The sequence below is a fragment of the Hermetia illucens genome, chromosome 5 (assembly GCF_905115235.1).
Source record: "Hermetia illucens chromosome 5, iHerIll2.2.curated.20191125, whole genome shotgun sequence".
Lineage (NCBI taxonomy): Eukaryota > Metazoa > Arthropoda > Insecta > Diptera > Stratiomyidae > Hermetia > Hermetia illucens.
The window spans coordinates 5,876,394-5,893,503 of NC_051853.1; the positions used below are offsets into that span (position 1 = coordinate 5,876,394).

Genomic DNA, 17,110 nt, shown 5'->3' on the forward strand with positions numbered 1-17,110 from the left:
GAGAAAAAGGTGTGTTCAGCGTCGTCTGTCACTCTATTGCAGAACACACAATCAGGAGATCGCGCCTTCCCAACCCTGTGCAGGCAAGACTGAAAACCTCCATGCCCACTTAGAAGTTGGGTAAGGAAGTAATCAATCTCACCGTGTTTTCTGTTCAACCATGGGTCTAATTTGTCGATGAGCCGCGCAGTGCACTTGCCCCTTGGTTCATTTTGCCAAGGAAGTTGCCACTCGTTAAGGGTGCGTTGACGTTCTTCACGGGTAACCACTTCTCTTAAGTTTTCGCCCTTACGGCGATAGATAGCTTTGCGCTCCTTGGCAAGGAGGGCAACGGGGATCACTCCCGCAATCACCATCACAGCCGGTTCGGAGACGGTGCGATAAGCAGACGCCACTCGCAAAACTCTACGCCTCTGCACTTGAGCGAGGCGTTTACGATGCACCTCCTTGTCAAGGGCATCAGCCCTTACCTCCGCACCATAGAGAAGGACGGACTGCGTTGCTCCCATGAGGAGACGTCTCCTAGTTGATATAGGGCCGCCGACATTCGCCATTAGCCGACTCAAGACCGCGACTCCTGCTGCAGCCCTGTCCGCTGCTGCTTTGATTTGCTCGAAGAAGCTCATCTTCGAGTCGAGCATTAAACCAAGGTATTTAACCGTTGGTTTTGACTCTATAATCAACTCGCCGATCGATATGGGACGCAAGGTCGGGATTCTCCTTCTGGTCAGGATGACTACTTCGGTTTTTTCCAGCGCAAGGTTAAAACCGTGAGCAGTCATCCATCCGCTTACCCGTCGCATCAATATGCCAAGTCTGCTTTGCGCCTGTTCAACAGTGCGTCCGGCAACAAGTGCCGCAACGTCATCTGCATAACCGACCAGGCGCGACTCTTCGGGCATATCGAGTCTCAGCAGACTATCGTAGGAAACGTTCCAGGGGTCCGGCCCTAGGATGGACTCCTGTGCTACTCCCGACGTCATTTCCATCCTCCTCTGGCCCTCTAGCGTCTCATAGAACAGGGAGCGATCTTTCAGATAATCCTTCAATATCCGCAAGAGATAGCTTGGCACGTGAAAGGAGTTCTCTAGTGTGCCTAGCATATCTGTTCATCTTACGGAATTGAAGGCATTTCTGACATCAAGCGTTATGAGGAGCACTATCCATCGAGATCGGCGGCTGTGTGCCCCGGCTCGATTAAACGCATCTACGACCTCCATAACAGCATCCAGTGTAGATTTCCCTGTTCTAAACCCGAACTGCCTTGCGGATAAGTTCCCGGCAGCACGGATTGCTTCAGCGAGTCTACCCCTGATGAGCTTCTTGAGCACTTTTCCGGCCGTGTTAAGCATACACAGCGGTCGGTATGCAGACGGGAGCTCCGGGTCTCCTTTACCCTTACTGATCAACGCGAGTCTGGCCACTTTCCAGCGACAAAGAAAAATGCCCTCCTTCAAGCACGCGTTGAACGCTTCGAGGAGCAATTCTGGCCGTTGGCGGAACACCAGTTTGTAAACTTCCGACCTGACGCCTTCCTGTTTTTCATAGTGAGAACCGCTTCTTCGAGTTCTCCCATTGTGAAAAGGGGGCAATCCACGACGCTTTCCGCGCTATTTACATCAACCCGTACAGGGTGTGTGGAGAACAATGCCCGCACAATGCGGTCCATCTGGTCGGTGCTCAATGTGCAGGGCTTCCGCAGAGCCCCGATTTTCCGAGTGACAAGCTTGTAGCCACGTCCCCACGGGTCATCATTCACCTCATTAACAAGATTTTGCCAGCCGCGAGCTTTGCTTTTATTTATAGCGCTGCGGAGTCTCCTTTTTGCTGATCTATATTGTGCCTTTATGGTACATGCCTCCTCGTTGGCGTACAAACGTTGTGCCAAACGGCGGAACTTATGACACTACTTCCCTAGGTCGGCAATTTCTGCCGTCCACCAGTACATAGAAGGCATGTCGCGCCTGGGGCCTCTCCGGGGCATGGAAGCCTCACCCGCCGTCGTTATCAGATTCATCACTGAATTTACGACGGTGTCAGCTGCGACACCACCACCCCCCGGAGTGCCCCCCAGCGTGGCCCTACCTGTTCCAAGAGCTTCGACGAACTTTCCGATGTTCACCCTCGCGACATTCCACACGCAGGGGGAACGTCGTGTTGGTGCTCGCCGGCAAGTAGCGTCAAACACTTCGAACGCAATGTACTGATGATCACTTGCCGAGAAGTCTTTTAGGACTCGCCACCCGTCCACCGATGATACCAGAGATTCCGACACAAAAGTGATGTCAGGAATGCTTCCTTCACAACCTGGGCGCCGAAACGTTGGCGTGGATCCGGTGTTTAAAACTACGAGCCGGTTCTCGCCGCCATTTCCAGAATCCGTTTCCTTCTGGAGTCTGATTGAGGCATGCCCCATTCAAAAGCCCTGGCATTAAAATCACCGCCAACCAGAATTCGTCCCTCCGTGCTCGAAACGGCGTCCTCCAGGGCATCAAGCCGGCGCTGAAAGTCCGGAATCGACTCATCTGGTGTCAGGTAAACGCTAAAAAACGTTATCCCTAAAAACCGGATCCAAACAAATTCGTCCCCCCGGCCTTCGGCAAGAACACGAAGTCGAACGTCGTCCCGAACCCAGATGGCAGCGGTGCCCGATTACTCGAGATACCATGAGGACGGGTCCTTGTTTCGGTATTGCTCGCTAATCAGCACTAGATCAGCAACTGATGATATTCACCACCAAGGCAAGGATACCTGGATTCCATCTACTACGGCTGAATGAACAAAGATTGGTTCTTTCCTCTAATGTAAAGTATCTGGGTGTAATCCTGGATCCTAAGCTAAATTGGAGGATGAACATAGAACTGAGGGTTAAGAAGGCCTGTATAGCTTTCTATGCCTGCAAGAGAACCTTTGCAAAGGAATGGGGTCTCCGGCCGAGGGTGGTTCTCTGGATGTACACCGCTGTAGTGCGTCCGATCCTAACATACGGCTCTATTGTGTGGTAGCAGGCTTTGAAGAAAAAATACAATAGAACGAAGCTTAATAGGATTCAAAGAACCGCGCCTGCGGGTGCTACTGAGGCTCTGCAGTCCCGGCAGATGCTCTCAATGTACTCCTGCATCTCCTCCCCCTAGACCTCCACATTAAATATGTTGCATCGTGCAGTGCCGTCAGACTACGTGAGTCCGGATGCTGGGCAGCGAAGTCCTACGGCCACACCAACATTCTAGATGAAATACCTCGGGAAATCTGGGCATCCCCCACGGACTATGTCACACGCAAGCTGAACTTAACGAGAAACTTTGCTGTGGACCTTCCAACCAGGGCAAGGTGAAAGACCGGTGGTGTGTTGCAAGACTATGACACGGTATTCTTTACGGATGGATCAAAGATGGCCTATGGAGTCGGCGCGGGGGTTTTCTGGAATACGCACGGTGTATCCAAGTCGTATGGTCTCCCAGGTTTCGATAGTGCATTCCAAGCGGAAGTGCTGCCGATATTGGAAGTCAGTCGATGGCTGGAGCGTGATTCAAGTCCTAAGCGTAACACAGCCATTCTGACCGACAGCCAAGCGGCCATCAAGGCCTTGTACTCAACGACGACATCTTCCCGGCTGGTGGGGCAGTGCAGAGACGCGCTTAACCGTCTGGGCGGCACGCTCAAGGTCACTCTCCTCTGGGTTCCCGGGCATAGGAACATAGAGGGGAATGAGCGGGCTGACGGATTGGCCAGACAAGGCTCTGCTCTTGGCGGTCCCTCGTCGAATACAGTCAGTGTTCCGCTGGCGGCTGTCGGGGACCGAGTCTATTCGCACTACCTAGCAGCCGCGGGTCTGACATGGCGAAGACTTACAGGCTGTGCCAAGTCAAGGAGAATTTGGCTCGCTCTAACATAGCCCGATCACGAGAACTCCTGTGCCAGACGCGCGCAAATGCATTCAAGATTACGGCGGTCTGCACGGGGCACTGGTCCATAGGGGACCATCCCGCTAGGTTCGGCATATCCTACAACTCGCATTGCCGAAGTTGCAGAGAAGGAAGGGAAACCCTTAGGCACTTTGCGATTGCCCAGCTCTGGCTAGAGTCAGGCTGCGGACACTGGGTAAACCATTCTTTGGGGACCTCAGAGAGATTTCTAGCTGCAGGGTGGGAGAGCCGCTTTCCTTCGTGAATGCTACGGGCTGGCTTTGAAGATCCGAGCCGGCTGGACTCTGCCTCCCTGCTCCCATAACAACAGTCACGGTCTTAAGAGTTTGTAGCATCAAAACGGCACACCAAAGCGCTAATTGGGCTCTTCGGAGCGGCCATTGATACCTACCTACCCATCCATCCAGTAAAGCGTAATTTGCTCTATTTTTTTGTGGATTAGGAAAAGTAGAATGAATTCCTGGAAGCAGCGTGGCTGAAGGTGACTAGAAGCGGTAATTTTTCAGAGTCGAGGCTCTACAGCCCATTTCATGATTTGACCTTCAGGATGCCCTTCCTCTAACCATCTGGATCCATGCATCGCATCCTCTAATTCCAAAATCCAAGAAGTGATGCACTGTCTTTGTGAACAGAATCTGCCCAGCGCTTTTAGGGTTTTCCTATTGGACTTCGTGTTCTCACTTCAAATACCCTTTCAGGTATCCGAGTATCGTCCATATGTTGAAGCCGAAATTTAATTATTTTCGAGACTTCATTTTCGTTAAATATTTGATACAACTCATAGTTGTATCTGACTCACCATTAGCGGTCTTCTCCGTTAGTTCCTATTATTCTCCGCAGGACCCTCCTCCCGAAGGTATTGACCAGTTTTTCGGAGATTTGTTTAACATCTTTAGCGTAGCAAAGGTCTTATTATCGTTTTGTATACCCGGGGCTTTGTTTTTCTGTCCAGATATGCGAAGTTTCGGCAGGACTTATAAAGCAACGTGCCTTTTGTGTCCAGAGTCAACTTTCGTATAACCTGCTCCTATGCTAGATTGAACAGTAGAGGTGTCAGCTCATATCCTTACTTTAATCCGACGTCTGTCACAAATGCATATGTCAGCTATTATTGCCTCTGAACTGTGCTGTTGAGTGGGACATTGTCATTCTCGTTAGACTTTCCAGTTGTCCTAGAATAGACTCCCCGCCTTATTTTCACTAATGACGGAAAAATCACTTGTATGGTGCAATCTAATAACACTCTTAAAGACCGTTTTTGAAAAAAGAACTGTGTTTTTGAAATTATCAGCATTTTAAATTTCAACCAAATTCAAATAGACAGAAAAGCCCGCGCCATGTTGTGTGACGTCAAACTTCAGTAGCCCCGCAACTGATAGTTACTCATAAAAATATAAAACTGTCAACATTTATTTCCACGTTGTGTTTTTGAAATTATCTATAATGAGTGTGCCACACTCGTTCTAGTCGTTGGAAAAAGAAGCAAAATACCAAAGGATCTCTGCTGACTTTTTATGGTTAATTTGACTGTTGTGGGATCCCTAACAGGACTAGCAAGGTCTCTTGAAAACACCAAATTCCGTCCACAACTTCGCTTTGGTGTGTTGGATAGAAGAAAGACGGTTTCTTAACCTTTTTTTTGGCTAGGCTGCACCTACACTCCTCTTCAGTTATGTAAGATTTTGGTTACACCCCTTTTTCCTAAGCCTCATTTCGGTTCTTTAAGATTTTGCTTATATGTTTTTTTTCCAGAAGCAAGGGTTCCTAAGTGTCATTTTCGCATGACAGTAGTAGTAGAGTATCCATTTCTGATAGTATATCGCAAAAGCTGCGATATTCTTGTGAGTGTGTTTAGCATTGTCTTAAGGTTGAAAGGAAGATGGAGATGCACTTAGAGCTTGAGAAGTGTTGTACCATTACGTTCGTTTGTCTTCTGTTTGGGACTTTAGGTCTCGCAAAGAATCCTTCCTTATCGGCTGGAGGTTGAAAGGTTATGCCGTTCGTGCTTTTGCAAACTGCTCTTCTTACCTTTATGTGAATAATGATTCTTTGTTAGTTTTCCGCACCTAGTTATTAATGCTTTCCTTCTTCAAGTAAAGAAGCTGGATGGGGAACTGTAATGAAGTGGCATGCTCGGGCATCCTGTGGCGGCACATCGGAGGCGGGGACCTGGGCGTCATTGTGGATTCGCCTACACCGCTGCATTCAATGGCCGCAGACAACGACGGCCTGACATGAGACTGGGGAGCAAATGTCAATAACAACATTCTTAAACTGCCTCACAGGAACTCAGGCCTCGTTCACTGGCCAGAGAAGGCCAAGTTAAGTTTTATCTTGTCAAATTCCAATCAGTATTTTTGTATTAGAATTCGTTATAGAGAGCTGTGATCAAATTGTGATAATTGATGTATTTGTTAGATAAATGAAGTGCCAAAAATTCAGAAGCTGGAGGTGCAATTTGCGCCGGTAGGAGTCACGGCGGACTCCACCAGAAGGAGACCATCGGGCTTATTTCGGACGTACTTGTGGAGTGCTTGTACGTCCACCTGAAGGAGCAGCTGATCCGGCGCCTTTCAATGAGCGAGGAAGCAAAGTTTAATCACTTGCTGAATGAGCTGACGTTAGGGGACCGTACCCCCAACCAGCTGCTTCGAGAAATGAAGCGGCTGAGTGGGGATAAGGTCAGCTCTGAGTTGTAACGATTCCCGAAGAGCACCCGTGCCATCTTCGCCTGCACGGACTCGGGATCACTGGAGGTGTTGGCTGCCACTGCCAACAAGGTACACAAGGTGTATGCGCGCCCTGTGGTTGCAGAAGTTTCCCAAGACACAACTCGGGAAGTGGACGAGCTCAAAGCATGGTGATAACACTGGAAAGTAGTTTCTCCTAGCCAGTTAAGCACGATGTGCAGCACCATTTCAACACTAGCGGTTCTCGAAACTTCTCAAAAAAGCGTTCACTTTCATCCGGAAAGCTTGCTGTTGCGAAGAAAGAGCTTGCAGGCTTGATAAATCTGCAGAACATCCAATAGCTTTTGGTCCTCTCCACTTCATTTAGTCCTTAAGCCAAACGGTGAATGGCGGTCATGTGGAGGTTATAGGCGCCTGAATGCTCAGACAGTTGCTCCCATTCATAGGAACTGAGCTTTTATGGAGGAAGTATATTTGATGAATGTCGGTCAGTGCATCATTGGGAACAGGGGAGATGCTTGAGGACCTCTGAAGACTTCACTTCTTAGTTGGGTTATTGAGAACCTATTGGGATCGCCTAGATACGTATTTCGTCCATTCCCAATGGACTCATCAGTAGGCTTTTCAAAATGTAAGCTGGAGACAGTTTTGTTATATAAATATCTACATCTATCATTATATCACTGTGCCCTGTCTGATTGCGCTCTAACCTGTTCAGTTTTGTGGTGTAAGAGACCTACATATATGTTGGTTACCCCCATGCAAAAGGGGAAACTTACAAAAACCAAAGGTGTATGTTGGCTTACCCAAATGGGAACTTATGGTCACTCATGTTAACATGAAGGATATGTTTCAATTCTTTGGGGGTACAAAGTAGGCGTGTGTAATTGCCTAGTGACCATTTATTGGGGCGCGGCGCAGTCATAATTGTCTGCGATGAATTTCGTAGGAGGCAAAGGCATGTCATGGGAGAAAACAGTTTCCCAACAACAGTACTAATTACAGTATTTCTCGGTTAATTGCGTCCCTTTTAATTGATTTTCCCTTTTTATTGCATTAAAAGTAAGAGCAAATTTTTGTCCCTAAGAAAATGTCCACATGTCTTCCCGCTTAAATGCACAGCTAAAAATTGGTTGAAGAAATCGTAATAGACTTAAATGAATATTAGTTGTAAAACAGAAAACCCAACAAATGTATATGGCATCACTGAAATGTTGTTTTCTTTCTGTCAAATGTGTCACTTAAGCTTCCAGCGTTTATAAAGATTCTGCAAGTTCATAAAGCAAGTTACAGTATGCAAAATTCGTATTCGTACACCCTATATTTTGCGGGTTTTTGGGTTATTTCTGAGAAATGATAGAAAATTCGTTCAATCTTATATAACAATTTTTTACATAAATATGTACGTAGTTGTTATAGAACATTAATCTTAAATTTTATTTACATCCGTTTGTTCAAGAGAACAATTTCCAAATTCAATCGAAGCAAAATTCGTATTCGTACACCCCGACTAGCGGCTTGAACTCAATCCCTGTACGATATTAATCATTTTGCACTGTAAAATTCTAACGGTAAATTCTTGAAAAAGTGTGGTTGACAGTTCGAGCTAAAGTGTTTTGGGAATTACAAATAAAGAGTTAATTCTTTAACAAATTTTCCAAATGAGTCGAAAAGGTAGTGAATTTTCGAACAGTGATCGTAAGATAGTGATACAGCTATACAAGGATGGTAAATCCTTGAGACAAATTGCAAAAATTATGCATAGGAGTCACTCGACAATTCAATCTGTAGTAAAGATTTACAATTCGTCTGGTAGAATCGAGAAGAAAAAAAGAAATGGAAACAGATTAATTTTGTCAAGGAGACACCAATCCTTTGTTCGGCGTGTTGTTCGACAGGATAACACGATAAGTGCAGTGAAATTAGCAGGACTTTTGCAAAACCAGTTCCAAATTAAAATTACACCCCAAAGTGTTCGGAATTATTTGCGTAGATTCGGTATACAGAACCGGACTGCCGCTTCTAAGCCATTTATCAATAATGTCAATAGAAGAAAACGGTTAAACTTTGCATAAAGATATCTAAACAAGGATTTTCGTTATTGGAAACGAGTAATTTTTTCAGACGAGTGCAAAATTAATCTAAAGTTGTCGGACGGACGGGTTCGTATATGGCGAGAAAGAAATACGAGGCTATATCCAAAAAACATGCTTCCTACATTTAAGCATGGAGGTGGTTCGTTGATGATTTGGGGATGTTTTGCAGCTTCTGGTGTTGGAAACTTGCATTTTATTGATGGAATAATGAATGCGAAGCAATATGTGCAAATTGTTAAAACTAATTTACATCAGAGTGCACAAAATTTAGGAATTCGTAGGAAATATATATAGGGTTTATGGGTCCAGGAGATAGTATTAAAAGAATGATAGTTTGGTTAAACTAAAAGTATTTTATTGATTTCACGCGCTTAAAGTATTACGTACGTACAGGATGACGGTGTGAATAGCTACTGGTGTTTTAATTACAATGCATTCTATTTATATCCTAAATCTAATTACTCCCACGCGCTCGCATCTATTGCTAGGTACATGCTGTACTTGCGTGACCTACTTACTCAGGGTTTTCCCCCCGGGGCTGCCCCGCAATGACCAGATGTGATTGTCTGGGGGTTTCCCCATACTTAATGAGCGTCGCTCTAGTTATACTCTACATACCACACGGCCATTCCTGACATATCGCCAGTCCCTGGCGATGTAATACAATAAACGTTCATATCATACGACAGACACATATTACAACGATTACATACGTATACACATAATTCTGTGAATCCATCAAAGATTAATAAGATGTTAATTAGAGATTAAAATACATGATATGCAAAACATGAATACATCTCATAAATAAAATACAGTAATCAAAACAAGAATTATAGTATCAAATGAAGTTACATATCATAAATATAGTAGTAAACTAAGTGCAAAAATAGAAGTTACAGTAAATCATTAAGAGTTACATATTATAAACATGTCGTATAATAGGGATATTATAAAGACATTTTAATTATTTCACGCGATTTCTTGATCTACTGAGATGCTGTGTTCCCCTTCATCTTCTTCGTCGTCATCGGGTTCGAGGTCATCAGCAAACCCACGCCACGGCTTCATGTAGTCTGCTCCGGTTGTTGTTAATATTGGTCCTTCGACTTCACCGATCCTTTCAACTTCATACCTATCGCTGTCCTTTACTCTTACCACTTTGTATGGTCCTAAGAACTTGATGGCTATTTTTAGACCTGGTCCTCGTTGGGTTCTTCTGATGGCTACGATGTCTCCGACTGAATACTTGGTAGGTGGTCGGCGGTTTTTGTTGAAGTTTTTGCTATTTTCAGCCTGTGTTTTCTTAATTTGCTCTACTGCCCTTTTTCTGAGTTCTGATCTTGTATCTATGAACCTTTCTTGTTTGGCCTCTTCTATATACTTTATGATCTCCATATCTTCAGGCATTCTTAATTTGGCACCAAACATAAGCTCAAATGGGGTGGCGTTTATTGAGCGATGATGTGTCCCATTTATGGCGTGTTGAACTCTCCTTATGAACTTGTACCATTTGTTAGGTTGGCCGAGAGAAACTTTGGAGAATACGGCGTTTGCTACCTGAATAACGCGTTCAACTTGGCTATTTCCTCGAGACATTCCAGTTGTAATAAGATGTAGATCAATCTTGTTTTCTTTGCAAAACTCGTCGAAATCCTTGGAATCGAAACCTTTTGCTCTGTCGGCGATGATGCGTGTCGGAGTGCAGAAATGTTGTTGCAATATGGAAAGTTTTCCAAGGGCTTCTTTGGTTCCTTTGGTTTTTGTGGCAAAAATCCATGTATATTTTGTGAACGCATCCACAATCACAAATAGGTATTTGTAGTTCTTGTTCGTGGATGGTAGTGGACCTACATGATCTATGTGCCAAGTGTGAAAGGGAGCCTCTTCCTTAGGGATTGGTTTGAGTAGCTCCTCTTGTTTGCCTTTCTTACTTGAAGCTAAAATGCAGGTGACACAGTTGTTAATATAATGATCTACATGCTTTTTCATATTTTCAAATGCAAATTCTTCTTGCAATTTTTCCATTGTCTTTTTTGTGCCAAAATGGCCGATGTCGTGAGCTTGCCGAATGATGTCATATCGCATTCCTTTTGGCACAACTAACAGCAATTTTTCGCTTTTCTTTTCGTAGAGCAGGTCGTTGTCCAGGGTATAATTTTTGTATGGCCCTACGTTAAGAAGTTTGCGAATTAATTGCAATTTTTCGTCGTGTTGCTGTGCTCGTTTGATTCTATCCAACAGGGGATCATGTATGAGAAGTATTGAATCCTGTCTGCTCAGAGCGTCGACGTGTTGCATCCTTTGAGCTGATCGATGTTCTATCTTAAAATCAAATAGCTCAAGGAACATGATCCATCTTGCGAATTTCGTTTTCAGCTCCTTGTTGTTCAGTGTCATTTGTAGAGCGGAACAGTCCGTTACTATCTTGAATTTAATTCCTTGCAGGTTTATGCGGAACTTTTCCAATGCTCTCACTATTGCTAAGGTTTCTAGCTCGTAACTATGGTAATTGCGTTCCGTCGGGGTAGTTTTTCTACTCATGTAGTAGACTGGATGGAAAGCATTGTCCTCAGGACACTTCTGGAGTAGAATCGCACCATAGCCATCCTTTGAAGCGTCGGTATGCAGCTCCGTTTCACGATTTGGCCTGTATAGTTGGAGGAGGGGTTCGCTCGTCAGAACGTGCTTCAATTGCAAGAAGGCTTTCTCCTGTTCTGGTCCCCATTTGAAGGTGGCATCCTTGCGTAACAAATTGCTAAGAGGCTTTGCGATGGTTGCATACCCCTTAACAAATTTTCTAAAATATCCCGTAAGCCCGAGCAGGCGTTGTAACTGTTTGGTTGTTCTTGGCTGAGGATAGTTTAGCAAGGCTTCCATTTTAGCTGGTCCTGGCGTGATCGTTCCTTTCTCTACTATGTATCCGAGAAACTCTACTTTCCGCTGTAGAAGCTGAGATTTTTTCCAATTGAATTGAATTCCATTCTTTTGCGCTACCTCTAACACACGTGCCAATGTTTCCACTGCTTGATCCTCGTCTTCGGCTTTCACAAAGGCGTCATCCACGTAGATTTCCATTATGCCTTCATTGATGAGTTCTTGAAAAACATTCAGTATGAACCTTTGGAATGCAGCTGGTGAATTGCAGAAGCCGAAAGGAGCTCTTTTCGGGATGTATTGTCCCCATGGAGTGACGAAGGACAAGTACTTCTGACTTTCCTCAGATACTTCTACATGAAAGAAGCCATCTTGGAGGTCCAGCGTGGAGTGCACCACGGAGTTCGCAACTGAGTCTACGGCATCTTCTATAAGTCGCATTGGTTGTTGTTCACGTTCGACGACTTTGTGGAGAGGCTTATAATCGATGCATATCCTAGCGCGTCCGTCTTTTCGACGAGCAACGACAATAGCACTCGCATATTCGGAAATTCCAGGAACTACTACGCCTTTTTTCGTCCATTCCTCAAGTTGTTTTTTGACATCGACTTCATCGGCTGGAGATAGGCGCCTCGGTCGACATACAATAGGCTGGGTGTTCTTTAGCCTAATCGACATTTTAACCGAGGTTTGAGGAGGCATATTTGCAGAATAATTTTCTAATAACTGCCTAATTTGCTCCCTCCTTGCCTCTGGTACCTTGGTAATTGCTTGACGGACCCCATCTTTAGCTTCGCTCAACTCTTCCTCAATAAGTTGTACGAAGTCGTTGCCGATGATTGGTTCTATTTGTGGTCCTTCCTTACTGAGAAAAACCCTGGCAACGTCGAGTATAGGGTCACCTAAGAGGATTCTTGATGGTAAATTTTCTTCTGGCACTACGGTATATTTTAGTATGTACTCTGTGCCATTGATCACCGTTGGTATCCTTACACTTCCCAATGTCCGAATAAGGCCACCAGCTCCGCTGAGTGTTCCTTGTTCGCCGTTCAATGGGAAACGATTTTCGATGCGTTTGTAAAAATCCTCTCTCATTACATTGCGATCTGCGCCACTGTCGACTTGGCAATTCTCGATAACTCCTCCAATGTATGCTGTAATCCGACTGCGATTACCACTTTTGTATTGCACGTGGTTGATTTTAGGTGCAGAATTGTTTTGTGTTTTTCCTTTGTACTGGACGAAGTTTCGAGAATTGACCTTTAGGCCCTCCTTGAAATTAGAAGGTCGTTCCTGGACTCCTGATTGTCCTAGACCTGGTCGGGTTGCTTCTAAAGTTGCCCCGGTACAGTCTTTTCGGAGGTGCCCGTACTTGTTGCAGTTATAACAACGCTTTGTACCTTGTCTCTGGTGGTGCCGACGTTGATTATGCTCCTCCGACTCCCGAGCTTTCATTTTTTCATGAGACTCAAGTAGTTCCATGAATCGCAGGCGAGATGAAGCACCAATAAGTGTCAATTTAATAGATTGGTCATTCGTTACACCATTGACGATGTATTGCCTTATCTCGTCTTCGTCCAAGTTAGCCTGAGATGCTAGTAGTTCCATCTCTTGAACGTAAGCCAAAATAGTCTCGTCTCTTCTTCTCTTCCGCTTGCTTAGAGCTTCATGTATGTCTGAAGATTTGACACGTTTTCCAAAGGATTCTATCATACGTGTTTTCAACTCTTCCCATGATATTATGCCTTTTTGACCATCGAGCCATTTCCGAGCGGTACCTATTAGTGCTCTTTTTGCCGCTATGAACTTCTCTACGGGAGACCAAGCATGAATTGTAGCATCTTCGTCGACTCTAACGATCCACGCCCGAACTGACTGGGTTGGAGAATCAGCACTGTATTTCTGCAGTTGTTCCATAGAGACTGACAGTGGTACGCGCCTAAGGACTTGCTGCAAATCGGATAATATTGTTCCTGCGTCACACATGCTGCCTGTTGGTGTTCGATTAAGCTGCGAATACATCGCCCGGTTGTCTGCGACCGGTGAAAATCCAGAACCGTTGGCATCATGGCGATTTTCCTGATTGTTGTTCGCCGTGAGGATGCCAATAGAATTTCTATGAGTAGCTTCAGCTGTGACCATAGAATTCGATTGATCCTGTGTTGGAGTTGAGGCTGCGCCCGTCCCTTGCTCTGTCCCGGCCGTCGCTGCTGCCGCTGTAGCCTGCTCTGCCGCGAGTTTATCCAACAGCAGACGCCGCTCGTTTATCCATGATTCGCGTTCATGCTGCACTCGAGCCAAAAATTCTCGATTGCTTTGAGCCTCGTTGCTGCGTTCTGTTTGCATCGCTTGAAATTGCTGTCTAAGTTTGGCTAAGGCGGATGAGAGCTCGTTAGCTTGTCGCTCGGCTTCTTCACGACGCTGTTGTTCCTGCTGAAGAAGCTGTTGATGTGTCATTGTTGTTGTCTTGGTGCTTCTTGGAGGCTGGAAGCGCGACGGGGCGATTATCGATTTCTTTTGATTTTCAATCGTGATTTTTAGTTTTTTCGCACTCACAGAAACCACTTTTAGCACGATAATCACATCTATTTTCACGTATATTGGCTATTAAATAAACACTATTATTTAACTTTTATACAACTCGCGAGTATTCACTTGCTGCTCCACGAAGGAGGTCTCCACGTCAAGGAGATTTATTGCTCCACTAAGGAGATATGACGGCTCCACTTAGGAGAAATGCTCCACCAAGGAGAGATGCTCCACCAAGGAGAGATTACGGTATTCGCGAAGATTTGTGCACCAATCAACGCGAATATTAATCAAACTTCTAATTTACTACCTTAGGACGAGCCCCCATATAGGGTTTATGGGTCCAGGAGATAGTATTAAAAGAATGATAGTTTGGTTAAACTAAAAGTATTTTATTGATTTCACGCGCTTAAAGTATTACGTACGTACAGGATGACGGTGTGAATAGCTACTGGTGTTTTAATTACAATGCATTCTATTTATATCCTAAATCTAATTACTCCCACGCGCTCGCATCTATTGCTAGGTACATGCTGTACTTGCGTGACCTACTTACTCAGGGTTTTCCCCCCGGGGCTGCCCCGCAATGACCAGATGTGATTGTCTGGGGGTTTCCCCATACTTAATGAGCGTCGCTCTAATTATACTCTACATACCACATATATATTTCAACAGGACAATGATCCGAAGCATACGGCACTTCACACGCGGCTTTGGCTACTCTACAATTGTCGAAAGTGTTTAAACACGCCTCCACAGAGTCCTGACGTTAACCCAATAGAAAATTTATGGTCTATTTTCAAGAAGAATCTAAAAAATTACAGTATTAGGAATAAAGAAGACCTGAAAACTGCCTTGCAGACCGAATGGCAAAATATTTCACCGAACTTAACCCAAAAATTAGTTCAATCAATGCCAAATAGGCTTAGAGCAATAATAAAACAAAAAGGATTTCCCACGAAGTACTAAAACTATATTTCTAGCACATTTTTTGAAGTCTGTAGGTGTACGAATACGAATTTTGTTTTGAGTTTTATATGAATTACTGTTTTTATTATTAAGTTTAAAATATATTTTATACTTGTTATTATGTACATGAATTAACCTCTTCATTTGCTATAATAATATACAATTTATATATCTCTTAATGTTATATTTGACTTAAAAATAACAAATAATAGGTAAAAAAATGGGTGTACGAATACGAATTTTGCATACTGTAAGTGTTTAAATTTCTTGTGAAATAACGGAAAAATCTAAAGTAGGTACGCATTTAAGAAATGTACACATGGTGATAATATCTAAAGTGCAAAACTTTGCATATTTTTCAGAAACGAATGAGTCCTAATAGACACGTAACCTTATCTTTAAAACAAAAGATGCAAATCATTAAGGAAATCAAGTGTAAGGAAAAAACCAAACAGGAAGTGTGTGTCAAATACAAATGCTCAATGTCTACGATCAATAGAATTATCCAAAATGAAAAAAACATTTTAGAAAACTCCAAAATGCATAACCTGTCAAGCAAGCGAATTAGAAATGGTGCATGTTACGATGTTGACCGAGCTGTTTCAATTTGGTTTGATCAAATGAGAGCATCGGGTGCAATCATTTCAGCAAATATGATTTTGGAAAAATCAAAACAGTTTGCTGTGACATTGAACAAGGATTTTAATCCCACTACCGGCTGGCTGTGGCGCTGGCAGAAACGTGAGGGAATATCTTTGAAAAAAATTCATGGAGAAGCTGCATCTGCCGATTCGGAAAGTGCAAATAATTTCATCAACACACTTTTCCCGAATTTGATTGAAGGTTACAAATCATCAGATATATTTAACGCCGACGAGAGTGGTCTGTTTTTTAAAGCTTTACCGGTATCAACCCTAAGCAGAAAAGAAAGTCATAATAATGGATTTAAATCGTCAAAAGATCGTTTAACTTTGCTTTTCATATGTAATGCCACCGGTGATTATAAAAAAGTAATTATCATAGGTAAACCGAAAAATCCACGCTGTTTTAAAAATAAAATTGTGCCTCTTAAATACTATCCCCACCAAAAAGCGTGGATGACGAGGGAAATCTGGGAAAGTATTCTAATCTCTCTAGACGAGGAGATGGCCAAACAAAACCGTAAGATTATTCTGTTCGTAGATAATGCTGCATCTCACAAAACAAGAAAAATTCTGAAAAACATTAATATTCAGTATCTACCGGCCAATACTACCTCCTTGATCCAACCATTGGATCAAGGGATAATACACTCTTTTAAAGCGTATTATAGGCAAATTATAATACGAAAACAGATTTCTGCTATTGAAAGTGGAAAGACTATTGGAGAATTTGCGAAATCTATAAATATTTTTAATGCATTGCATATAATTAAACATGTTTGGTGGTTAGTCAGACCATTGTCTATAACAAGGTGTTTCCAAAAGGTAAATAATTTCAGTAAGTTGTGCGTTTGAATTAGCTAAGTATTATACTTTCAGGCTAAATTCATTTCCGAATGTGACGCAGCACCATCTGCAGAAAATGAGCAGGACGATATCACTGAAACCATCAGTGACTTATCAGGGGATGAATTCGACAACTATAATACATCCGTTGTGACGACAATTTGGTGTGCTGTGGACAACTTACAGATGAAGAGATAGTTAAAGAAATTTCATTGGAAAAGGAAGACAATGAAGACTACTCTGATAGTGATGCAGAGGATGAAATTCCTGATGAAATTCCTAGTCTTCCGAATGTGCTAAATTCCCTAACAACCGTCCGAAAGTTTTTATTGCCTCAAAATGAGTTCATACAGGAGCTGGAAAACATTGAGGAATATGTTTATAAAAACTATTTGAAAAAAATTACTCAGTCGAAAATTACTGATTATTTTAAAGAAACTTCTTCCTCAGAATGAAATTTTTGACGCATTCTCCTTTATTTTATTAAATCTTCATATCCATTTCTGTGATTTTTGAGTTCCTTTATTTAATATGAA

At 43.5% G+C, this 17,110-nt stretch overlaps 1 protein-coding gene across 1 annotated transcript; it reads left to right on the top strand.

Annotated features, from left to right (window-relative positions):
• The first annotated feature begins 15,340 nt into the window (after positions 1-15,340).
• On the top strand, positions 15,341-16,772 carry LOC119656919 (tigger transposable element-derived protein 6-like). The gene is made up of 3 exons (XM_038063611.1): positions 15,341-15,379; positions 15,450-16,553; positions 16,608-16,772. Exons 2-3 carry the CDS (start codon positions 15,456-15,458, stop codon positions 16,770-16,772), a joined length of 1,263 nt encoding a protein of 420 aa, XP_037919539.1. The 5' UTR covers positions 15,341-15,379; positions 15,450-15,455.
• The last annotated feature ends 338 nt before the right edge of the window (positions 16,773-17,110 follow it).